Source organism: Lepisosteus oculatus, chromosome 10 (genome assembly GCF_040954835.1).
Source record: "Lepisosteus oculatus isolate fLepOcu1 chromosome 10, fLepOcu1.hap2, whole genome shotgun sequence".
NCBI lineage: Eukaryota > Metazoa > Chordata > Actinopteri > Semionotiformes > Lepisosteidae > Lepisosteus > Lepisosteus oculatus.
This window is the reverse complement of record NC_090705.1, coordinates 30799218-30826342: the sequence shown is the minus strand read 5'-3', so window position 1 is coordinate 30826342 and position 27125 is coordinate 30799218. Positions and strand designations below refer to the sequence as shown.

At 36.9% G+C, this 27125-nt stretch overlaps 2 protein-coding genes across 3 annotated transcripts in view; one reads left to right on the top strand and one right to left on the bottom strand.

Annotated features, from left to right (window-relative positions):
* Positions 1 to 33: 33 nt before the first annotated feature.
* nkiras1 (NFKB inhibitor interacting Ras-like 1) lies at positions 34 to 5251 on the top strand. The gene is made up of 4 exons (XM_006635824.3): positions 34 to 99; positions 386 to 493; positions 2892 to 3133; positions 4574 to 5251. The coding sequence occupies exons 2-4, from the start codon at positions 400 to 402 to the stop codon at positions 4814 to 4816; spliced, it is 579 nt and encodes a 192-aa protein (XP_006635887.2). The 5' UTR covers positions 34 to 99; positions 386 to 399; the 3' UTR covers positions 4817 to 5251.
* Positions 5252 to 9716: 4465 nt separating this feature from the next.
* The window catches only part of ube2e1 (ubiquitin-conjugating enzyme E2E 1), a 29030-nt gene continuing 11621 nt past the window's right edge, over positions 9717 to 27125 (bottom strand). For both annotated transcript variants that reach the window (XM_069195077.1, XM_069195078.1), the window contains exons 4-6: positions 13588 to 13720; positions 12033 to 12180; positions 9717 to 10195 (exon numbers count right to left, since the gene is read on the bottom strand). In XM_069195077.1, the coding sequence (XP_069051178.1) occupies positions 10098 to 10195; positions 12033 to 12180; positions 13588 to 13720 (379 nt within the window). In that variant the 3' untranslated portion in view covers positions 9717 to 10097. The remainder of the gene's footprint in view (positions 10196 to 12032; positions 12181 to 13587; positions 13721 to 27125) is intronic.

Below are 27125 nucleotides of genomic sequence, written 5' to 3'. Positions count from 1 at the left end.
TTATTCCCCTGATTATTCACCTGTGTTTAAGTGTACGAGCGGACCTGCGCAGCTCTCTACTGTAGAGCTTCCTGTCAAGTTGTCGCCTTTGCTGCAGAGGTGACCGGTTTATCATTGAATGTATTATTGTTGAACTACAAGAAATAACTGGATGTGATGTCGGTTCAGTTTGTTTCTTTGCTAAATTGTGCAGGAGCGTTGAATTTAGCCTGAAACTTTAAAGCGGAGCTACACGCATGTCTATATACTGTAGTAGCTTATATTTTTAGAAAAATCCCTAATGACATAGACCGCTCCTGTGGCGCTGCATTCCGAACTGCTTCTCGTAGTTATTTTGATTGAGGCGGTTTAGTTTTCCCTCGTTTCATTTCCACGAACTCTCCAGGTTTTTAAAACCAAATGGGTAAAGGATGTAAAGTTGTGGTCTGCGGGTTGGCAGCTGTGGGGAAGACGGCCATTCTGGAGCAACTGCTGTATGGAAATCATATTGTGGGTAAGTTTTTTTTTTTTAGGTGTGATAAGTAGCTTGCCAGCTCAATCAAAACGAGTGCATGTAACAGGATAATTAAAAGCCAAGACTGTGCACCTCAGTATTGACACAGGAGTTAATCGTTTCCCGTTTTCCAAGACAGCATTATAGTTTATAGCAGAGGTTTTCATGGTTTCGGATTCATGGTTTCGGATCTGGCAAGTTTACAATCAAGAAGCAAACTCCTTCGTTAGAGCAGCGTTCATACCGATTTGGTGTTTAAAGTACTGATTAAAATGTTGAAATCCTATCTACAATTCAAAATTGATTCAATTTTGTATCGTAGATATGATTTTAACACAATTTTGTATCGTAGATATGATTTTAACATTTTAATCAGTACTTTAAACACCGAATTGGTATGAACACTGCGCTAACGAAGGAGTTTGTTTCAGGTGTGCGAACTTAACTCTACCCAGCTGGGCAGAGCAGAAGAAATAAACCTTGGGAGATATCTGATAGTGTCTGAATACAATACATGGGAAAGTATAGTAACAAGAAACCCCAGGTTTTACTTCTAATTGCTATTGTATCTATATATACTGTATATAGAAATTATTTTACCTTGCTTCACAATGCAATGTATGATACTCAGTGCATGAATTCTTTTATTGACCCAGGTGGGAAACTCAACACACAGCACACTATACAATTAACACATCACAAACCCCTTCAAAAATAAGAGACATAGGCATATGATGAGAAGGAAAAAAATACAATATACATCTACTACACTGCACATAAAACAGTGTTTATCCACTCTTGATGAACTCTGAGTTATTCCAGCAAAATGGTGGTTTTGCTTTGAAGTGCCCCAGACCTGTTTTGCTTCTTGAATGTGTCCTTGTGGCTGTGGTTTGCTTAAGTAACTAGGGAAAAGGAAACCCCTATCTCCAACCTGGAAATTGTTAACATGGAACACCATGATCTCTAGAGCATCATGGGGACATCACCATACATTTGGACAAATACGTTTAGATTGAGACGTAGCAAAATACATAATGTCCGTTTGTTTACTGCAACAAATTGTTCACCAGCATAGCACTCAGTGTGCTAAAGTATACACTACTGTAGCCTGTACTTTTTGTGCAGGCCTCAGTAAGGAATTTATCTGAAACCAGGAATGCATGCAGACATCACTATGCCCTTCAGAAATAAAAGATAAGGTAGAGAAGAAAACAGAATAATTATAAAAAGATTATCTGCTGCCTCACAAACCAGAACCCATTTATTTGTTCAAAGGAATTATAAAACTGGCTTTAAAAGACACACCATCATTACCATATGATGGAGACCAGCAGCCACAAGGAGAAGGAGGAGCAGGAAAACAAGAGCTTCTGAGCCGTCCTCATCACAGGGACAACAGGACACAAAATGGCTACCAACTAATGGGACAAGCACGCTATAAATAATTATTTCCAAAACCTGAGATGGTGTGCTTTTAATGATCTGATTTACTGGAAATTTTAATTTAAGTTATAATTGTTTGAATTTGTGTAGCACTTTTCTTCCCAGAGCTCTTTTGTGTAGAATGGAGCCTCATCATCCATCCACCCACCTGGGTGATGACCTGTAACCATTCTGCCCCAGCAGCCCCATTCTGCAGCAGGAATGAGACATTGCTTTACCTGTTGTATTGTGTTAGCCAGGCAGGAAATTATTCAGGACTCCTGGATTATCGCCATTTCTCCTTCAGACTGTGCCATAGAATCTTTAATCTTTAATGGCATCACCTGTAACTCAGTGTCCCCAGTCATCATAATGGGCACTGCCCTGGAGATTCTATTCCAACACGACATGCAGTAGCAAACTGGTTTTCCTTAGAGGATTCCCATCCCTGAACTGACTACACCCAGCCTTGATCACCTTCTGATATTTGATAGATGAGATCAGGCTAGAAAGTAGTAACTTCGCTGTTAATGCGAATTGCTTGTGACGATGAGTGAGTGAAGTTTGAAGAGAGCTCGTGGTCCAATATTGTTTAATAAACAATATTTACTACTCTTCATTTTGTTACAGTGGTGGAAATTGGAAGTTGCCAATTCTGATGTTCATGAACATCACTGTGTAACAACTTAGTCTCCTCATAGGAAACATTTTAATACTAAAACTACCCGAGGATAGTGACCAAAGAGAAGGCACAAAACTCTGTACTTGGGTGATTTTATAAAATATGGAATTAGATGAAATGGATGTCTTTAAAAGTGCTGCATAACAGCATTGATATAAAGCATTGATAAACATAAATCAACAGCAAAAACCTTAAAATTCAGAGAACACTTTATAAATCTGATAACTACAGTATATCAAACTAGCTATATAATCATCATGACCGATAAGAAATCTTTCTTTTCCTCTGAAGGGTCAGAATCCAGTGGAACCCTGGAGGACATCTATGTAGCATCTGTGGAAACAGACAGGGGAGTGAAGGAGCAGTTGCGTCTCTATGACACCAAGGGGCTTCAGGATGGCCTTGATCTTCCAAAACACTATTTCTCCTTTGCCGATGGATTTGTGCTGGTCTACAGTGTCGACAGCCTGGAGTCTTTTAAGAAAATCGACATATTAAAAAAAGAAATTGACAAGTCCAGGGATAAAAAGGAGGTACAGTAATATATGTACTGTATATGCACCTCATAAAAACACAGAAGCATATATTGTTATAAACATAAATCAGAGCCTCAAAAGGTCATGAATAAGTAGAAACTAATCAGCCCACCAAGCTTGATTGGTTCCATTTCTCTGTTTTCTACATTTTTCTCCATTCATCCACTACCCATAAGGAATTAAAAAACTAACATAGATTAAAGGGGAACTGCGACTCTATTTTCATATTTCAGGCTTAGAAAGAATCGGCATTAAAAAGTGCATTTCAAACTGCAATAAAAGTAAAAGGTACGTACACAGTAACCTCCAATTTACATCACGAAATTGACAAAATTTCCAAGTATGCACAGCGGCATGTTCTGCGATCCAGAATGAGGCAACAAAATGTCCAGTGATGTGTTGCAGCCCTATTATATTGTAAATAAGCAGACTTGTGAATACATCTCTTCTAATCCAGTAGAAAAAATGCTTTCGATTTTGAGATGGCTTTGCTGACAAAAACTACTTGTTTCAAATGCTGAAACATTTCTTTGGTGAAATGTCTGCTGCACAACCTGTATTGTAGCTCGTACGTCGCATTACATTAGTCATTATGGTGACTAGTGAGCAGGAAGGGCCGCATCACATCACAATTCATGGGAACAATGTGGCGACTTACAATACTTTCACAAAGTTCACCATTTCATGCTTAATTAGAAATTTAGAAATGTCAGTGAATGTATTTTGTTACCGAGACTTAATAGCCGAGAAATTAGGAGTCTGAGAAATTAGGCTTACCAGCGCGGTGATGTCACCGCCCTTCCCTGTGAATAGCAGGGACTGCAGCCATCGGGCCCAGGGAGATTTCCCTTTAGCTCAACTGGCTGGGTCTCTGTTGAGTGACGCCGGAGGCCTGGGTTTGAGTCCCCAGTGGTGGGGGGCCGACCTGAGGCGGCAGCGGCGAGGGCGCATACCCACGTGAACCCGAGAACGCTACATTACTAAGACACTGGCGAGACCTTGCCACAAGGAAGAGAAGCACATCTGGGAAACAGATTGCAATCACTCATTTTTTTTAAATAATAACTAAAAATAGTTCTGTACTCTGTTATTTTAGTATTACAGTAGATTAATAAACCGGATTTCATACTTATACTGTGCTTCCATTAATCTATGGTTTTTCTACATTATTCGACATTTTCAATAATCCAACATACTATCGGCCCTCTTTAGGTTGGATAATCGCGACTCTACTGTATAGCATCTTCAAGTTCTAATAGTCCCTTCTCTGAGCACACAGTTTTATCCCAGCTTGGTGTGATGTTTAGTAAAAAAAAATACTTTAAATAGTTAAGTGAAAAGACGGGAGCATTTCCTAAAAAGAAAAATATGAGTGGGTTTCATTTTTGTTTCAGTAACCTGGGATGGATTGTTTGAGTGGTCTTTCTGTATGTACAGGTCACAGTGATTGTCCTGGGAAACAAGCTGGACCTGCAGGACCACAGGCAGGTGGACCCAGAGGTGGCTCAGCAGTGGGCCCGGGGGGAGAGGGTGAAGCTGTGGGAGGTGAGCGTCAGGGAGCGAGCCGCTCTGATCGAGCCCTTCACCGTGCTCACCAGTCGGCTCACTCAGCCCCAGAGCAAGTCCGCCTTCCCCTTGCCTGGCAGGAAGAGTAAGGGCACCCCTGTCCCTGACATATGAAGAGGACAGAGTGATCAGGTTCAAGCACCTAGTGACACACACAAGGTGTGTAAGCCAGGGAGAATTGGACTTTGTGTAAATAAGATTGATCAGTCCCAGATGGGTTTGTGGGAGTGAATGTGGGAACTTCTTATCGTTAGTAGCAAGCAACTGCTTTTTGAGAGTAAGGAGGGCTACTTTTCAAAGCCTGGAGTTTTCAGAGTAGTTTGCGAAAAAGGTCTGACGTAATAGAGTGCTGAAATAAGTTTGTAAACCCCCTAGGTCCGTCTGTAATCTTGTATGTTTTAGACCAAATCTAGATCTTCACGAGTGTCTGAATAAGATGAAGATAACCCTATTAAATTTATAACACAAAGATGCAATATAGATGTGGATTGTTTAATTAAAATGATCTAACAGTAAATATCCTTGTGTGAATAAATACAAGAACCCTTAGATTCACTGACTGTTGGCCAATTTGTGAGCAGCAGTGATTTCAACAAGAGATTTCATCAAACTCTTTCTCTCACATTGGCTTTAATGAATATAAGCCCACTCTTCTTAACAAAACTAATTCAGGTCAGTGATATTTGATGGTTTCTTTTCATGAACAGTTCAAAGGGGTTTTGTTTCAGACTTTGACTTGAGAAATTTCTTCTTTTTCAGTCATTCTGTCGTTTATTTGCGTGTATGTTTAGGATCATCGTCTTACTTCCTGAACTACGTTTAGCTGACAAATGGATGGCCTGACATTCTCCTCCAGAACCAGCAGTTATAGGGGGTTTCCATTATAACTCTCCCCACTATACTGTATATACACTATCCAGTACAGTATACAATATACTGTATGTATGTTTTGCAGTTATCTTGATGTAGGAATTCCCCACACTTACATAATTTTTCAAAATACCAAAAGCCAGCAACATACAATAGTCTGTTCATGGATTGTTTTGGTCTGGAAATGAAAAAAATAGTGTAAAGAACAAAATCTAACATTGCCAATTCTTCTTGTAGACAATGCTGTTGCCCATGACTTAAATTCTGAACCTTTATGCCCCAATATTAAAGTTGAGTTTATACCCTGCACTGCATTGTTGATCCAAGCAATGATTGATCAAAGTTTGATCTCTTACTTTTAATGCATGCGCAGTGTGTGGAACGAAGTATCCTGAAGAAGTGAATCACTTTTGGTTTTGACAAGACTTCAATATGAAAGGAGTTGGTGATGCTGTCTTATTTCTGATTATTGTGTTTTGGGGTTATTGGGTTATAGGTACATTGAATGAATGTACCTGTGTGTGAACCCCATGATTTGAATGCGTGTCAAACCAATTACATTATTCCTTATGGATATTAATTCCCTTTCTAAGTCTTTTTTCTCTAAGTTGCATTATTTAGGACATAACCTGGACTGAGAATAGGACCCTTTGATCTGATATCCCAGACTCTTAATATTTACATTGTTCTAACGGGGAAAAACTCCTTTACAAAGAATTTTGCAATACCCTGTGACTTTTTTGTCCCTAAACCCGATGTATGTTGGTGACCACCTAAACTACACTGCATTCACGGTTCTGTGTGTGATGCCTCTGGGTCCCGAGGCAGCAAAGCAGCCCACCTTGATATTCCCACCACCATGCTTAACAGTCAATGTGAGGTCCTTCTGTTGGAAGACAGGGTTTGAGTTTTGTTTCCTGTTGGAACTGAACAGCTCATGGATCATCCATGAATGTGAGACAGCAATGTTTGTTGCTTTTTAGAGAGCAATGGTTTATTCGTAGCTGTCTAGGCATCCATCTTCTGCTTTATCCAATACAGGGTAGCAGGGACTGTAACTGTCCATCTATAAGAAAAACATACATCCTGTCATTTTTTTTATGTTACTCTGGTTTAATTGACATCCTAGATGATTTTCTTGGCTGCTTTTGGAGAGGTTCTGGTAAGGAGATCAGTCCTGCCAATGGATGTATGAATGGAGTCTCAAATGTTTAGTAATGGTTTTTGTAACCCTGTCCAGATTGATGAGCATCATCTACTCTTTTCCAATGTCTTTTTAAAACTTTTGGTCATGGCATGACATTTCCGCTAACCTATATAATAAAGACCGAACTTAAAAGCTTCTGATCATTATATAGGACAGGGTTGCACATACTAATTATTGAAACAAGTAATAGGTTTATTCCATGCTGAAAAAAAGAAGAAAGAGAACACAACGTTTTGGCCGTGGAGCCTTCTTCAAGTGTGGGAATTCCAGTTTCTTACCACAATACCCTGAAGAAGGCTCCATTGCCGAAACGTTGTGTTCTCTTTCTTCTTTTTTTCCAGCATGGAATCAACCTATTACTTGTTCCTTTGCAGCCTACGCATACTGACACAGCTACTCACCTGACATACTAGTTATTACTTGCTGATCTATTTAATCTCCTGATTCTAGTTACCTCCTTAATTGAGCTAAGTAAACTAGGGTTCAAACATTATTTCACATTCACTGATTCATATTGTCTTCTTTGTACACCATTGCATCTCAAAGAATATTGAATTAGTAATAGAAACCCTTATGGTGACGAAAAGACACATTTTGATTAAACAAGTGTATTGTGGTAAGAAACTGGAATTCCCACAATTATATTTAGAGTTCACTGTCTCAGCAGTATAAATATCTACTTCAAGCTTCTATTTTTTTTAGCCACAATTACTCTGAGTTCAGCAGTAAATCATGTCAAGAAATGTTAAGTGTGATCTGTATTAGGTTTAGCAATTATATAAGAGTTGATCATAGCTTATATTATGCTAATTATTTTTAAAATAACTTGATACTTCTATTGATGTAAAAGTAATTAAAACTGAAATGCATATGACCTTGAAGACATAAGGTCAGACATCTTTTATTAATCAAAACTTCTGCTAGTTCTTTTACAGAATCTAATGGTCTTAAGTTTAATATTTTATTGTTGAGGGATGCGATTTAATTTCATGCATAATTATATAATTTATTCCCCATTTAGTCATGATATAAAAAAAAATCTAGAATTATTCTGTCATAGTGTTGCACTATGAAAATGGAAATTATCATCTTACAATGATAATTGCACTGGTTGTAATATTTGCATTTTAAAATGTTTGTGTTCCATGATTTAAGTTTTCAATAGTTCAGTATCAAAACTGGGATTGTAACACTATTCTTCATAAAAAAGACTGGATTTAGAAAACCTAAATAATAAATAAAAATGTGTCATAGACAGCTTGTAGGAGATAATTACATGGTAATGTGGGAACAGGTTCTTACAATACATCTCTAACATTCTGATGCAACATTGTTAGGAAACTGCTCAGGGTAGGTCCTGTTATAACCATACATACTAAATGCCAATTTAATTTTTGTGGATTGGGCAAGTATGCAGTTAAACTAGTTGCATCTATTTCCAATCTAATTCCAAGTTCTATGAAGATCAGCAGTTGACCAAACTGAAGAGCATGGTTTTCTACTCTGGAAATGTGATTGATAAACCTAAGACTTTATTTTACAAATGAATACAATACCTATATTCACCTTGCATTTAACGGTTCGGTCTTAGGAGTTAAGATAAGATCACTTTATTAGCCATATACAATTTCTTGCATTAGGAATTTGTCTTCTCGCACACCCCAGCTTGCTCTCCATGAGACACAGGCACACAGACAGGGAGAGAGAAGCTTGGGGTCAGAGCGCAGGGTCAGCCATTTATATGGTGCCCCTGGAGATGTTGTTCAGGGGCCCAACAGAGTAGGATTCCTCTGCCGGCCGCGGGAGTTGAACTGGCAACCTTCCTGCCATAGGCGCAACTCCTTAGCCACAGTGCCACCACTCTGCCTACAAGATGCACCTTATTCTAGTTCATTCAGTGCTTAGACCTAGCCAAACCTAAAGGCATCTTAGAACTTGAGTATTGAATTACTAAAGGTAATTACTAAGACTGGAGTACTTGAAAGCCATTCTTACCATCTAGTTTTGACTTAATGTTCCATGGGTACCATCAAGTTAAGAAGACACTAATTTTACAGAAATGATAGTAGTATATATGGTTTTACATTTGCAATATTTCATTATGTGCACTGCATGTTTGAATAAGGAATATTTTGTTTGGAGAGACAATACAGTATGCACCTCAATATTAATCTTTTTTAGTATGTTTGGTGCAAATCTGAAACAAAAGAAATCAAGGTATCATAACTATAAAAAATCCGTTTTAATTTTCAGTTCTCAAATTTTAAAATTTGAGTGCTGAAATGAGTATTTAGATGTAAAAAATCAAACAGCACTACTTACAATTGGAAATATGACTAAAAGGCAGGGCTATTTTCTTAATCACATAAAATGTGAGACTTCAGAGAAACCATCTTCTTCTGTATTTAATCAGTAATAGTTGCGTACTTTAATTCTTCACATTATTTTAGATGGATGTACAAATTGTGAAAAAATAAAGCTAATCGAAAATAAGAGTAACAGAAATAACTACATTTAGGCATTTCACTGACATGATTGCACGGGTTTTATTTTTTGGCACAAGTAGCCCTAAATATTAAATTTATAAATAAACATTTTAAATCTCAGGTACATCTAGAAATCTTTCTCTGATGAATATACATGACTAAAGTGACTCAGCTGCAGTTTCTTAAGAAAGGCTATTCTACTATGTCACTTCTCACAAAGAAGCAGCTTTTGAAACCTCCAATCAAGGCTTCCTACCTATCTTCTTACATGCTGGATTAAAATTGAACAAACCCTTTGCACATATTTGGGAAAACAGCTGCAGAATGTAATCAACAGGCTAAAAAAATGGAAAAATCACAAACTGATATTTTACAATTAGATTTTATGACTGTATATGAACATGTAAAGGTGGAGATCAACATATGATGTAAATGATTTGAAACTAATAAATTCATCATCAAGAGACTTTATTGAATGTTCACATTGAAAACTGAAATTCTGCTGAGGGGAAAAAAACATGCTATTGTACCTCTTACAAGCAGTCAAAATGTAAAATTATGTTATCGCACAAATTAACAGCTAATATTGAAAACAAAACTAACCACTTAAAGATGCTTATTGCCATTTAATATTTCTAACTGTACCAAGATAACTTACAACAGCCAAAAAAAAAATAATAAAAAAAATAAAAAGGAAATAAAAGACTGAATAAAATCTGCATTAGAAATACCCATCCCAACCCCCGAAACACCCCTCCCCACTTCCCCCAGATCTATTCTTAAGCAGCTCTTTCCATCACAGACATGTTATACAGGGACAAACAGCTCTGAATTATGTGGCATATCTCTTGGTCCACTGTCTGGCTATTCTGTCATGCTCTGCTCTGTTGGTCATATACTGAGTTGCAATGCTTCCAACAAGAGGATCAGCTGTAATAAAAAAAAAAAAACAGCAGTTAGTTAATGTTAAAAAACTAGAACAGATGACAAATGTTTAATAAAAGACTTACATAAAGTGCTTTATTTACACAAACGGAGTACCCACTGGGGTTACCTGGAAGTATAAGGTCATGTTCTCTTAGAATGGTCAAGTTCACATTAATCTGTTCTTTTGCAGCGGTTTGCCAAGCTTTTTATCAGCTTGAGTCAATACGCACAGCTTATCAAATTTTCTTAAAGAATGTGATAATCAATTGTTTTTGCATTCACCTGACAACAGCTATTTGCAGCTAAGTTGCCATTGTATCTCTCTCTCCACAGTTCCTTCATTGGTTTAAATCCAAGATTTATGTCAAAACGGTGTTGTAAAGACAAAAATACAAATATATTTCCTAGAAATATTTACATGGCTGAGCTGATCATTTAAAATCAACACAAAATGTTAAATCATGTTTTGAATTTATTTTTGCTGTGTCTGGTTTGAAATTGTACATTCTGAAAATAAATACAACCTAAAAAAATCTTGATAATACTTAAAACTGGACTAGGAAAATGGAAGTACCATTAAGCACTAAATGTATTCATGTTGACAATTTTTTAAAGTAAATATACAGTATTCATTACATACATTAACCTGTCTTGGAACAAAAGGTTTTATTTCACAGTCAGGCTTCTCCATTTTCAGTTTCCTATCACTAATGCAAAACAAAGTACCTACTACAGAGAGAAACAATCTCCTTTCATCCAGATTCAACACTGAAAGACTTTGGCGGGAATCCAAGCAAGGAAATCACAAGAATGGAGAACCTACTCTGTCAGTCAACTCCATCTGATTAAAGTTACGACATATAGGCTAAGAAGTAGTAACACCGCTCTGTGCATGCTTGTACATGTCCTGCTGTCTCCATTACTGAATCAAATGACATTCTGTATTAACTAATAAAACATTTATTTTACATCTTGGATATGAAATCTTGATATGCATGAAACTGATATAAGTGATAAAGAATTTTCAAGCTTAGTGTAATGGTTGATGTCTGTATGATTTTTTAAGTCTCTGTGTGCGGAAAACATAGCAAAACTAACCTATAAGGACCTGCATGGCTTGGCACCTGAGTACCTGTCAGAACTATTATCGCCTTACTCCCCATCTTGCAACCTTCGCTCTATAATTCTGCTCTCCTTACTGTCCCCCAAGCCCGTCTACATTGTGTGGGTGACAGGGCCTTCTCCTGTTATGCCCCCAAGCTCTGGAACTCTCTCCCCAAGGATATCAGAGAGTCACCTTCTCTAGACTCCTTCAAATCCAGACTCAAAACCCTCTTCTTCGGAAAAGCCTTTACTGAACTGGTTTCATTCTTCAACCCTCTGCTTTTCCTAGTACCACCATCCATGGTCTCCTCTCTATATTGTAATTGTGTTTTATCTTGTATATTTTTATTTATTGTTGTTCTCATTCCATAAAGCACTTTGAGAAGCCACCTTTAAAGGCGCTATATATAATAAAGTTTATTATTAATTATAAAACTATTCTGAAAAATAGAACCCAGTGCTCAGGCCTTGGGTTCAATTCCAGACTTGGGGTGCTATCTGCTGGAGTTTGTATGTTCTCCCCATTTCCTCTGGGTGCTCCAGTTTCCTCTGACAGTCCAAAAATCAATCTGCCGCTGGTGTGAATGATTTTGTTTCTGCGTCTGTATGTACCCTCCGATGGACCTGCGTCTCATCCATGGTGTACCCTGTCTTGCAGAGATAGGCTTCAGCTATCATTAACAATAACACAAAAAAGCTGTATATGTGATATATATATATAGGATTTTATCCTTACCAGGATTACAGTCTGTAAGGAGAGAGCAGATGGACAGCAGAACCTTGGATATGGTGAGTGCTGGGCTCCAGTTATCCTTTAGAATATCCAGGCAGATCACCCCCTGGCTGTTTATGTTACAGTGGTAGATTCTTGTCCGGAAGGTCACCTAAAGGAAAACATTGTATTGGGCCCATGAGGAAATTCAACTTTTTTTCCCCAAACCTGCTAATTTAAAAGATTTCACAAACGCATGCAGCAACACCTTTTGTAGTGTTCCAATTCAATATTGAATTCAATAACACTGTGACTGGACTTGGTACGATTTGGGTTTACCAAAAGCAAACAATAAGCTTTTCAGTCAAATACAAAGCCCTGTTTAAAATGTAACAAAGGAATACAACAGAGCCCTCTTGTGGTTATACAGCAGTACTAAGCCACCATGAAAACAGCACACACATTTGTTTGCATGTCATAAAAATTACAAATATTAAAATTTGTTAGAATGTTTGATTTTTTAAATGCCACCCACCACCAACAATTGTGAATAATCAGGTCTTAATGAAAGGAGCTGATGTCAACAGAGCTTTGAAACAGTGTGAAAAAGAATAATAGAAAAGTCCACAGCACCAGCAGCTGAGCTCAGTCTTCACCGGGAGGACAAATACTGCCTTTGCCATTTTTGCTGCAATGGTAGGTTTCACTGTTACAGTGTCCCCAACCTACAGCAGGACTTGGTAAAGTCATTTGCCTAATTCCACTCACAGTTGACAAATGAGATTGACTGAAATGAGTGGCCTCTGGACAATAAATCCCAGTCTATGTGCAACTTTTCTGGTTAAATTCCAAGAAGTAGAATTTTCTGGGATGGACAATCAATAACACCTTCCTCTCACTCTTATTGTTGGGCAAGGTACTGATGATAAAGGATCTTAAATTATTTTCCTGTTAACTAACAGAATTTCATGTTGTGAAAAAACTAAACATTTGTATTAATGATTTACTTCTATTTTTTTTAAGATGTTCTAGTGGAAGTTCATTAAATATTTCCTATTTTGCTAGTTTTACGAGACCCACACAATTGCCACCATGTGACACTAGAAATGCTCAAACTTCAGGCAAATCATAGAATTTTAAATTTTACCAATCACATCATCTTCCACGGCTTTTCCATTTTGTTTTTAATTAATGTTGCTGGAATACTCCAATATGAAGGGCACTGTTTAAAAAAATGCAGAATTTCAAATTTGCAAATAACCAGAGTTGTCTCGTGACCGAAGACTTATAAATCTTTTTTACCCGAGACTTGGCTGTCGGGACTTAGGACTCGAAAAAAGTGACTAGAATACCACTCTGGCAAAAACCACAGTGTTTTGGCAGCATGGAATAAACACCCAGCCATGTTGATGCAGATGGATTTACTTCAAACAATTAGGTACTGACTCCCCAACTGGCAATCTTTGTAACCTTTATTACTTTAACTACAGAATCAAAACTAATCATTTACAGTCCTTGTTATACCCTGCAACACATCACAAAGTTATTTGCGCAAGGTCTGTAAAACTAGATTTTTTACCTTGGGAGGTTTGAAAGGGTAGTCCGGTGTAAATGCGATATCTAGGAAAAATACTCCTCCCTCGTAGACTGAGCCAGGTGGACCCAGGATTGTCGACCTCCATTCGTAGATGTTATCTCCTTTAGGCCCAGCACTGGAAGGAACCAAAAACACAATTCACATTAATGACACGTGAAACCCACTTGCTTCATCTTACTTAGAACAATAACTGGATGTTTCTAGAACTGAATTTTCAATCATTTTCAATCAAAATGTAACTTAGCTTTTCAATACGTTTGTCTAACATACATCTTCTCATGCAGGCAGTCAAACTAAGGATTCAGCTCTCCACTTTCTTTTTCATGCAAGACACTGTCAGATAATTAGTCAATAACATTTATTTTTTTTATTTCAAGTTAACACCACTGCATATTCCGATTTGTAAAATATTAATACATCTAGAATATAAAACAGATCTATTTAAAGTGAAAAAAAAATAGAAGGTAAATGATTCGCTAAGGGTTAAAGAATTCATACAGGACTCAATTCAATGAAGATGCAAAACGCCAGTTTATGAACAAGTTATACAGTAATACAGTAAATCTCAATTTGAATCCATAGATTAAATCAGAAAATATCCCCGTCTCATTCTTCCTGTGCACAAATATTGTAATTGTAACCAACACCATTACTGTTAATTACTGCTACGGTAATTAACAAATAAAGGAATAGGTCGTGTCATGTTTTGTGTGCATGGAAATGTACAGCTTTGTATTAAAGCCAGACAAGCAGAATTTATTAAGCCAGTTCTTGAAGAAAACCATTCATTCAAGAATAATTAGTCTCAAGATCTTAAAAAGGAATCAGTGTAAAAAAAAAAAAGATGAGGCATCTTGATTCAACACTGTCAAATAAAGCCTGAACCCCCCCAATATAACAAAAGATATATTATAACAATATAAACCCCCCGAAACTAAAAAAGTCCCATATTTCAAAAAGTATCCATACCACTGCAAGTTAAATTGTACTACTAAGTACTATAATATTAAAGTGATTTAGTGGCTTTCAACAAAACCATGAGATTTTTTTTTACTGATCACCTCTTTGAACATAATCACTAGGATTTCTTACACTACCTGCACATTCACACATTTCCTAAGAATTGCTGTCAAGGTTGGAAAACCCCCCTGATTTACTACTGAAGTTGCAATATGTCAAATTTAATGAAAATCGGCTTGGGTCTACCCAGAGCATAGTGAGAGAGATCCCTTGAGGGACCACCAGTCATGGGGGACTTTTTGAAATTGCCACTGAAGCAACAAATTCAATGATTGCTCATTTTGGGCCTATAGTAACCTAACTTGCAAAGTAACTGCCCTAAACATATAGTCTGGGGTTTAAAATACTCAGGATGTTTGACTGTCCAATAGCCACAAACAAGTATATTTTTACACAAGTTATTTTGACTGAGAAACACATTCAGCAACATTTACTTTTTTATGCTGGTTTATTTTTTTAATATTATTAAACCTAGTTTAACCATTGTAATTGTTAATATTTTCTGTGATTTCCAACACTTAAAAATATATACTTGCCCTTTCTTTCCAGAGTTTGTATAAAACAGTTGCAAAAATACTCAAAGGACCACGTTGAGTCATTGGTGCTTTAATGTAATCCTTAAGGTAGGAGACTAACCAGTACTCCTAGCAAAATAATTGTATTCTCCTAATTTTAGCAGAACACAAGAATCAAATTCAAGTGTTAAATCAATGGCCTTCTTAAAATGCAGTCATGAAAACCATCATGCTCAAACCACCTCCAACATAGAGATGTAAGGGATGGAGACCAGAAATGTTAACTTATGAAACAAAAGAAAGGGCAAAAGTGGCAGCCAAAATACAGACTTGGAAATGCAACTGGACAAAAACAAGAGGATGATTCAAAACAGCACAAAAGACGAGACTCACTGCACAGCTGCCAAGATTTGGATGGGATTCTCTACAGCACAGAGCTTAAAAAAAGCATGTGTGGAAAAACAGAAGTCAGACAAAACATCAAATTCGGGTTTTCTGGGTAAAGGTGGAATTTCATCTTGGCTCTGCTTTCCAATATATTTCAATGCCCTTTAACAAAACAGACGTAAGTACTTGATTCAACTAATATCCCACTGAACCAGGAGCTATCTGTTGCATTGCACCAGCAAAAGCATTATGTTGCTGCATATGGTAAATCACCTAATTTAATAAAGTGAGTAAAACTAAGTCACATATAAAGCCCACAAAAGAGCACCCTGGGGCTTTCTCAACTCTAATCAATAAAGTGTGACTCTTCTGCACGGCACACACCCAGAGAACAAGGAACCACTCAGAGTGAAACCTGTTTCACACCATGGTTTTCATGTTTACAGTTCATGGCTTAATCAGATTATTCAGTATATCAACCAAATGTGTTGCGATAAATTGTAGGCTTTTTCAGCCAAAGCAAATCCTAGAACATTATTGCAACGATCCCTCATACTATATCACCTCTGCAATGTTCCAAGTTGGTTAACAAGCTGAATTTTAAAAATATATACTCTGCAGATACATGGTTCACCACAAAGGCCACATACTGGAGTTGTTTTTCTGTTCCCAGAGACAGCCATACTTTAAAAAGTTTTAAAGGCATAGATCAGCCTAGATAAACCACATAAAAAAACTTCAGAAAGCAGAACAATTCCTTTATTTAAAAAAGGGTTAGCTGGGGGTATTTGAAAAAAAGATTCCACATGGTAACAGAACACATGCCAATTTTCCTCCAAGTTTTTACACTTTTTATAGAATGTCACTTTGAGAAATGTACATGATTAGTACACAGTAGGCACTGATTTTAAAAGGGCAGGGTTTTTTTTGTTTTCCCATGGTGACAGAATGTGTACAAATAACTCAGGAAAGTACACTTGGCAATAACGTTTCCTAAAAAAATAAATTTATATGTAATTTATGTAATTACCTTCCGGTTAAGCACTACTCAAGATTTCACTCTGGGTAAACATGGAAAACAGACTATCTGAAGATTACAGCACACACATTTTGGAACACCCTTAAAAAGAAAGAACTTCTTTTAATCTTCAAGACTGAACAATATTACTGTCAGATAAAACAAGCAGTGCAAAACCTTTGGTTGGAATGGGATGGGCATTTCTGCTTTGTACCAAAAACACACGAGTAATTAGGTCACTGTTATTCACTGCTGGTCCTCAAGAGCCACTGTTTCTCCCAGTTAACATTCCATCCTAGATTCTTAAACGTGATTTTACATAAATTTGTTACTCGGCCTTTATCATCACTGCTTCCACGTTTCAAGTGTTATTCACTGACCAATAAAACCTGGTGGGCCATTGCTCTCCAGGACCATGACTGAATATTTCTGAATTAGGCTCCAAGTCCAGATGAAGTAGTTTCATCCCATACAGAAACCTAGCCATCTTGCAAAGATATAAGGCTTTTCTTTTGGCAGTACATTTAACTTCTCAATAGTAAGCAACAAGATAAAAACTATATCCACTAGATGTTTCACTTAAAAAAATAGGCTGGTGCTTTCCAAAATATCCAAAAGTAAATATAAAAATTTCCCAAAGTCTATACAAATAATGATATACAGAATAAAAAAAAACACCTACTGAAGACTGTTAACTGACAACTGCAGAAAATTCTTCCTTCATGTTTAGACACCATTTCAGATAAGCACAGTACATGTTTTAATCATGTAAAACAAACATCACTGCAATAATGGGTTTTTCAGAAAAAGAATAACATTTCTGTCAAGCCAGGTTAGAGAAAACTTTAAATTCAATATCCCTAAGGGTGGCTGGTAAATGAATCCATGATCTGTGAAAGTGTGTATTCTGACTGAAGAATAATGTAAAAGTCTTTATATGCTACTCAATAAGTACATTTAAGAAGAGTAGTGTAAATGTATTAAACACATTTAGTATTTAAATATCAATATCAATGACAGCTCATTGAATCCAAAGCTGTGTAACAAGAGACGCACCAAACCTTACTTTTTACAGTGACAGCAGTGAATGAAAAAAAGGACAGAAGTAAAACTAATTTTCTACCATTACAGATGGAACTGAATTTTCAGCACAACTGCTGGTAGAAAATACATTTAAGAGCAACTGCAATTTCTTTATGTGCTTTTACGCATGAAGGCACCCCAAGACCCAAAAAGTGAAAACATTGCAAATGCTCTGCCCATTGCAAAACTGATTTTTACAAAATGTCCACTACAGCTTGGACTGCGGCTGACCCTTGCAGGACGAAGGCCCGTCACAGCAGTAGTGGTGCATACAATTAGTACGAGAAAGATTCAACTCATACTGTACATCACACTGTTTCAGATTCCCATATTACAAAAAAAAATAAATTTATATTTTATTTCCATTGTTTTTTTTAAAGAAAGGAAGATAATACTGAGTATATCTCGGTGTCAACAGAATTTCATTACAGCTTTAACCAATTCATAAAAATATGAGAAATAAGAGAAATCCTTTTTGCACCAACAACAAGGTGTCTAATGCAAAAAAAAATCACAGGCCTCCACTGGTAGCAATACAAGTGTACATTTAGTATACAGGCTTTGTACCAGGTTGCAGGTGCTGCGGGATCTGTCCCATTCTCATACAGCCTGGACAAGCATGTGCTTGTTACGTTCCCTGGTCTCCAAGACCTGGAATCCAGACGTTGTCTCAGGTCATCTCACTAAATGTTCAATCAGCGGCGCTCAAGTATGGCAAGGAGGGGATCCATGGTCTAACGGTCTAATTCACAGTCCACAGGAAGGCCGTTATTAAAGGATTAGCATAAAGACATGCTGTCCTGCTAGAATGTTGTGACATCAGGGTGAGCCTGCAGAAGGCAACCACCAAGGTCCCAGCTCTTGGATCATCATTGCAGAGGGCAGTCAGGGTGTCATCAATAGCTAAAGGGGAGTTGTGTAGCAACTAGAGCAGGGGTCAACAACCTTTCAGAAGGGACACCCCAAGAGTTAACTCATTCACTTCTCTTTACAGATCTGCAGACCACTAATATGTTTTTAATGACCACAATAGTTCTACTCACATTTTTGTTTAAAATCCAATTCAATAATTTTATCAATTAAGATAGTTTCATAAATTTGACCTTTTAGTGTAATCCTTGCCCCCGAGTTCTCCCGACACCTTGAGATCCACAAGACTGAACATTGTAAATCAAACAGCTACATTTAGAAATACTCAATATGCATCCACTGAAGCACCATTTATTCTATGTCGCTAATATCAAACTTTGTCTGGTTTGATCAGAAAATAAAACACTGGGCCAAAACACAGGAAATCCTTCAAGGTTACAACATTCTGTTGCACGTTCTTGCATGTATATTCCAATCTCAGCAACACCAACAGCACATTGTTCAAGATACTGGAAACAGTGGAAAGTCTAGATGCCCACAAGACAAAAAAATCAAATCAAAGTTTCATAAGAAATCCCTTCCACATTTATAAAACACCCTTAACAGTTTGGCCTGGACACAGTCAGCAGAGATTAATTCTGTTTAGATACACAGTGATGTCCTGCTTTCCTAAATATGGGTGTTCGATAGCATAGCTATCTCCTAGACTAGACACCAATGCACAGACCACTACAGCTGGACCTCCCCACTTATCTTGTTAATGTGTCATGACCTTTTATCTCCTAAATTGTAACTTATTATTGTTGGTCTGCGTTTTGTAATATCAAGCTAACATGAACATCACAAATTACCTGCAATGACTTAAGTTCACCCTCCAAAATACCACTGACATTAAGGAGTTGTTTCTTGATTAACAGGACATATTGCTAAGCAATAGTAATAATGCACTTCCAGGATGTTAATTTTCATTTTAAAATTAAAGACATTCCACAGGTTTATTGCTCCGTTCATTGATATCTCATGTTCTGGTCTCTGCTACTATGGGATACTTTTTCAGAGAAAGAATAACAAAAGAATTGGGAAAGTCACCCAACGAGACTGATTCCTTTCAGTATCTTTATTTCTTGATTTCACCATTCAGTAGATTAAACTACTGATTTAGTGCTTATTAAACAGCCAAAGTCACTCAAATAAACTTCTGACAGTTATCAATGATCACGTAATCCAAATAAGGACAAAGATATTAACAATCACAAATATCCAAAATCTGGATACTAATCTTGTCTTATCAAGCATGTGTAAAAAGAGTGAGTGTGTCTTAATGGATGTTCAGTATATTTAACAGACATTTTTATATACAAATTAGCCAAATTACATTATACAATCTACAATTTTCCTGTTAGTACACATGTGGCATTTTAACTAGGATGCTAATATCTAATTCCACCAGGACCTTTAAATAGCTACAATGTTTGTAATGCAAACAGACTCAGAGCACAGCACCTTCATGCTGGTAACTACCATCTTTTTCAGCATGAAGAATAATGCACATCCAGGATGTGAGTTTTAAATTTAGGAACTAAATATATTATATTATATAATATAATGTACTGCTCATTGAATTGATGCCACATGCATTTCTGCTACACTGGAATACTTATTCAGAGAAAGAAAAACAAAAGAATTTGGAAAGTCACCTAACAAGACACATACGAAAGTTTAATTGCTCTAGATTTGTTATACCAGAATTAAAACAACTCACACACTGAAGCACTGTAAAAGTGTTTCATCCTCAAACTACCAATTTTGAACAGCTTTCATTTATAAAATCCAGCTCCCATCAACAACAAAATCATTTGGAATAATATACATTTGCAATGTATATAACATGCTAACACCTTAATTAATATTTGCTTTTTACTTTTTAAGAAACTTTTATTCCTTTGTACATTTATCTAAAGCCAGGTGGGACACTACAACAACTGCCTTGTAAGTTTTTTTGTAAGGATTTTGCCTAAACGTAATGTTACTGAAATCAGAGATTTCCCTTTCAGAAATGTCTGGTCTTTCAAGCAAGTAAGCATGAAACAAAAGCTCATGAAGCATTACTGGCTTCATGAAATTTAGAACAACTGTTCAGTGGAAACTCCCTAATAACCCACTCAATAGAAGGCTCTAGCCAGCAGCACAGGGTGAGTCTTACAGCCTGCAAGTCTAATTCATGCTGTAGTCTGCCACTAGACAGCTGTGGGTTGAGCTGTGAGGGGGTGGCCTGAAATCAGTCCAGGATTTCTGAAGTCAGTGGGGTAAATCTGCTGAGGTTTCATGTGCTTGCCATAAAACAGTTATCCTTACTGAAAAGCTTCACTCTGCCTGTTGAAAAATGAATAACTTTGACAACACATATCTTACAGGATGTATTATGCAGTTTATATTGAAAGGAAGAAGTAAGATTACAATTAAACACTCCTAAGTGAATAGCAGACTATCAGTTCAAATATGTTAGACAATTAGGTATAGGACATGTATGTGAGATTTTATACCTCCATTGGAAATTTCTACCAACCAATAAAGGGTCTTTGGGAGTGACAATATCTAAACATACAAAAGAAAGTAAAGCACATATAAACGGCTTGTGAATTTTCTTTTTTTGCTAAATGCTATGAGAACATGCATGTCAGCAGACTGAAACTTCTTCCTCAATGGCTGACACATTACCCCCAATCAAATGAATCCTCAGCTAAAATTGGATAGTCTTCTTTAGGACTGTGATTCAGTCCAAGATGCTCAACTGCCGAGACGTATCTCTGCTTTAGGGGATAGCACCTTCTGTCCGTTGTAAGCAACACTCCTCACAGCCAGCCTCATATGCACAGTAATTGGGTAAGTAGGCCATCAACATTTACACATCTCAAGCCAGAGTGCAACCTTACAAGTGAGAACAAATAGAGACATGGGGCTTTCTGCCATTACAGGATTTTTAACACCTTCTTCTCAGCCAACTGTTTAGCGGTCATAATACTTTTGATAAAAACAGGACACGTTTTAAAGGCAAGGTTTCCGGAACCTACCACTCATGCAGACTTTCAACCAAACATGGCAGCAACTGCAAACTCACAAACCTTTAGAGCAAGACTTAAAACAGGAAACTAGCTCAATATCAAAACACCAAGTAGAACTGTTCCTAGAAAACAAATGCTTTCGTTGTTTTGCAACAAACAAGCTCATAGCTTCCAAGGCCTAAACTTAGTTACTAGAGGTATTTATAAAGTGTCCACAAGCAACACCAGTTGAAAATGCCTCTATAAACAGCTGAAAGATTTCAAGATCGAGTTGCATTTATTATACGCTCAAACAAGGAAAAGCAACGTGCATAATACTAACATTTGATATTCAAATAAATCCAATCTAAATATACTAGACTGGAATAGTATCGGGTTTTAATCTAGAATCGAGATGTGGGAGAATTAGATCCTGTTTCTGCGCTTTAACGTTTTCACTACAGTGTATGGAAATCACTGAACAACTGCAACATTAATTCTTGGCTAATTAAATTTCACAAGTCTAAATGCTTTAACCACACTAGTTATGAATACAATACTAAAATCAAGTTTAGAAATAGATATCTAATGAATTATTCACAGATAATGAAGCACTGAGTTGCTTATTTCTGCTGTAATAATCTTAACTTTTTCCAGTCTGTAGTGGAAACAATTTGTTTCTGAACATAAACCATACAAATTACACTTATATACAAAAGAAGTGCAGAGTAATTGCAATATTACTTTAACATTATTAAAATGAGTAAAAATCAGACTGTGAATTACAATTTTCATTTAAGTAACATACAGAAGTATGACCAATGGAAGAACTGATTTCAGTGAACCAAAAATATTTACACCACATTCTCTCAGTATGACATTAAACTATACACACCTGTCTGCATGCAGCCCACCCAAACCAGTGAGAACCACAGAACACACCTGGAAATATGTCTAATGAATGAGGTACTCATATGGAATTGCCAATTCATCACACAAACGGCACAATACATATATCCAAATACCAAATAAGCAAAAGGCACAGGTGCAAACATTTCTGAAGATGCAGCTATTTAGGACTATATGATGCAGTTTCATTCTGTAGAAAAGGGGTCAGAAGAGCCCAGAGCTATTCATGGAAATACACAACAAAATGAAATAAACCAAATCTTCAAGTATTTATCCTAACATCAGTATTGATCACGATTAACATACCATTACCCTGAGAAAGTCAACCCAATCTTTAAACTCTTCATGGAAGTGTAATGATCTAGATGCTCTTATTCCTGCACAATCATACTACAATAAGTATTCGAACCCATCATTCAGAACACACATACCCTACCAAGCTTTGTGTATTCTAAAACATGCCACATCAGAAAATGTGTTAGTAAGGTATAACATCAGCTGGAGCTACATGAAAACCTACGGGCACTATAAAGAGAACTGGCATTTTAGGTTCTATGAATCTATGAAATCATGGTCATATGAATTCACAGTTGGAAAACATTTTACAGAACCTTATTTACGAATATTTATTTATAATATTGTGCATTTATGCGAGATAAGGAGGAGTACTGGGAGGTTTAACAGCTTGATATTATATATAATAGATGTTCTTATTTTTAATTGGAACTATGATTACAATAACCTTTAAATCAGAGATGTCACATCATTTTGACAGTTAAATATAAAAGTTTCCCTAATGACAAGGTCATTATAAACAAAGCAGAAGGCCTGAAAGTATTTATAACCTTACTTAACTGTGCCGTACTATATCATGCTTTCAAAGAAAATCTTTTCAATAAAAAAAAAACACACTTTAAACATGATACCCCTATTGCATAAACTTGGCCAAGACGGCAAGTTCTTAAACACACATGAAACATAATCCAAGGTGTTGGTGTGTTAATTGCAGCTTTCACTCTTAGTTTCAGAAGCCTGAATGCTCACCTCACACAGGCTCAGTATTAGCAGCAGAACCCTTTAAGGTCACAGAAAAGAGAACTGAAAGCACTCCATCTGCAATTTTTTTTTGCTGGACCAAGCTAATTAACAGAAAAGGTGGTACATATTTTGCACATTTAAAATTAAGTTCTCTGGAAAATATGTGCAATTTTTCCCAAGGAGACGGGAGACCAAAAAGTACATCAGTTTCAACTCAAGTGACTTTCTTCGATCTGAAGAGACAGTGTTAATATCCATTCCAAGTACAGATAGCACAATGACAATTTTACTGCCGCTAGACGTGGGTTTGACTATTTCCAATTTTTCAGACCACTTTTATGTGGAAAATACAGGATTCACAGAGTTTCACTTGGCTTTTAAATAATTTTAACAGAAATGGGAGACAAAAAGCAAACATTCAAAAGCTGTGGGTGGGCTCTCTAAAACAGGGTCATTGTCAAAAGTAGCCAGGCACACGGAGCAATTTGTTCAGCCCGTTCACGTTATTGTTCTGCGAGTACAGCTTCAAAACAGATGAACAGACTCTGGTTAGAGTTCAGGGACTTTCCTCCTTTCATTTTGAGCTTAGGTTGATCTTTCTGGAGCAGTGCTTAGCTAGGGTCAACCAAAGGGCTCATGGTTAACAAAGTGGGCTTGAGTGCTGTGTGCCGAATACGACACTAGTCTACATTAGGACTTCAGCACACTTCATATCTATTTTCTACTCCTTTTTGCATTCTTCTTAGTTTAAAAAACAAAATGGAGCTCGAAATAAAATCCTTCAAACTATTTTGAGTAGTGAACGCGAAAAGCAGAAAGGGGAATTGGATCAAAATGCTATCCAATTTTCTAAAACCGTCTTGAATGAAACATACTGATGGAGACAAATTTAGGTAATCCTCAAAATAACATCCCTCTCTTTAGTGCTATCCTGCTTGAATCCAAACTGCTTCTTGGAAGGCATTTATCTAAATGCAATGTAAATTATATTATTTTGAACAAGATTAGAGTCATTCATTGTTTTGGTGCTTGCTAATCCACTGAATGGCTTCACAGAACACCGAAAATACAGTACTCACTGCACTTGAAACTGTGCCAATATGTTGCTTAGCAGCCAATGCAAAAATCCTGCTGATGACCAGCACTAAAGTATCCTTATTTCTGCCAAGCTGTAATCATAAATTTGTGGTCTGTCATTATTTATATGTACTAGCAATTTCCAATACCTTTGTATTTAACAGCCGTTAAACCTACAGGCAAAATAATTATTTCCACTCTAATTCTGCTATGTACATTACAGTTAATAAAAAGTTAAATTGTCATCTGAAAATTAAGCTATCGTCAGATACAGTACCTTCCATTTCACAGTTCCAACAGCCTTTTTTTGCTGTTACACAACTTGTTATAGTAATGACAATATCAATGAGCACTGTTCTGCTTAGTCAAATATAGAAACCTGTGTTAATCGGGAAGTTATATTTCTTTATTAGTGCGCAATACTGCACAACAGTGCACTATACTACCTTGGTATCAAATGGGTATCAAAGGCATCTGCATCTTATTGGACTTTAACCACATACCATTTCTGTAACAATCACAAAACGTGGCTTCGAAGAATAGCATCACAGGAAACCTGATTTGCCATGTGGCAAACAGAGCAGACCCCTGTTCACTATTGTTAAATCACAGATGGAAAGATTATCAGAATGTAACATTGACAGATGAGGTTACTTATATCAGAAATTAGTTTGAAGCAGGACCTGACAAGCGGAAAATCCTCTGTGGTAAACTGCATAGCATTAAACCACAGTGCATAGGGAACAATAACAAATGGTTTGTTTGAATTCTCACAGCTGCTATTTTCAATAATTGAAATGATATATTTACATACACTTCAACTTATCAATGAATGCTTCTTGCATCAGCCCTTCTTCTCATTTCTGTTTTAAAGGCATAAGTGAACTACTGTATGTACGCACAGTCTTGGACTTGTATAAGTGTTCCAGAAATTGTTCCGCAAGTTGAATTTTACACAAGCTGGATTTTACTTGAGCAATATGTTTACCATTTCATACTTTGATGGTATTAAATTCAAATCCCACTCTATGCTTAGTTCACATGAACACCTTTTCTAATATACACTGCATACTGCAATAGAATGAAAAAAATCTATTCATGTATTAAAAAGACTGTAAAGAAAAAGATAAAAGCTCCTGGACTGAGACAGCACAAGTTAAGGAAGCACTACATGGCTATACATTTTCAATTACATATACATTGCTGTAAAAAAATATCCAAATGTAATTAACAAAAGGTGGTACTTTACGCAAAGTCAAATTTACAGAAGTCGAGTTATGCAACCCTTGGAGTGCCAGTATTGCTTATTTAACCTTCTGTGCTTCATAAACCATTCACAAAGCTGCTATTAAAATCGTTCACAGTACCAAGCCTAGTGAGCACTGGGTTAGAACTGCTGAACTTTGCTCCCTTCAGCTGTGTTTTCATTTCAGTTACTATACAACAATTTCATTACATGTATTTCATCTTCAGGAGCCCCAGGATAGGATTTTCGTAACCGGCAGTTCCATGTACACTGTTCCATGACTCTAATCAGTTTTCACTACCATAAAACCCGCAGGAACAGATAAGTGTAGCACTGAACATCTGGCTCATCAAAAACTGATTTTCCAGTTTAGCTTGAAAGCTACTTTCAAAACCAAAGTAGGTTTTGCACACTTTTCTCATGGCTCACAGGATGGGGTGGAGGCAGGTATGAACCTCTGCTAGAGTCTCTCCTCTTAGTATGCACATCACGGTCGACAGTGTTTAGGAGAATGTAATGCACAACAGTTCATAGGCCTCCCTCAAACTCTGAAAGGTCCCACTGTTTCTCTAGGAAGCTCCTCAACCCCAAGGTTCAAACCAGGAGTGGTCCTGCAGATCCCTAATCCATTTGTCGTATATGTCCTATATGTCATCCTAAATCACGTGGTTTTTACTGGGATCACTTTGAAGTTATTAATCAATTGAATGAATGAATCAAGTCAGTTAAAGGGAACTCTGGTCCCTCCCACACCTATAAGTTTGTTTCTTAAAAGATCCACTCGTAGCTCCAGTTCCAGTAGCTTGGTTAGGGAGTTTGTACTGGATTCTCCCAATCGTGTTTCCCATTCTAAATACTCCAAAACCTAATTTTCACTTATATCCCCAAAACCAGATTATCACACGTCACAAATGCCACACTCGGACAACTTTGAAATTCTACACGTGTTGTTTAAGATCTCAAAGGAAAATAGTCAGGGAAATGGCCGAGTTTAATACGGAACACAGATACTACTACATGCTGATATATGTGCAGAAGGTGTTCCTATTTAACTTAAAGTGCATTTCATGAGGACAGCCTGAATTGCCCCAGTTATGGTGCTATAGAAATGGGTGAAAATTTGGATAAAGGTGTCAGCCATATAATTCAGAACACCAGTTGAACACTGTAGTATACCTTTAACACACAACCTTTGAAATCTCTTCTTATGCTTCTTTTCTCCATGAAGTATCAGCAATGAAGAGCAGATATTGAATTAAGTGATTCAGAATTCAGATATCTTTCAAATTTACAGAAACTCCTACTAACTATAACCT

What these genes read in the sequence shown, in the direction of transcription:
- nkiras1 (XM_006635824.3), top strand. Translation starts at nt 400, where the DNA reads ATGGGTAAAGGATGTAAAGTTGTGGTCTGCGGGTTGGCAGCTGTGGGG. An exon ending in GTATGGAAATCATATTGTGG is followed by an intron (nt 494 to 2,891) that starts GTAAGTTTTTTT and finishes TTTCCTCTGAAG; the next exon opens with GGTCAGAATCCAGTGGAACC. An exon ending in AGTCCAGGGATAAAAAGGAG is followed by an intron (nt 3,134 to 4,573) that starts GTACAGTAATAT and finishes CTGTATGTACAG; the next exon opens with GTCACAGTGATTGTCCTGGG.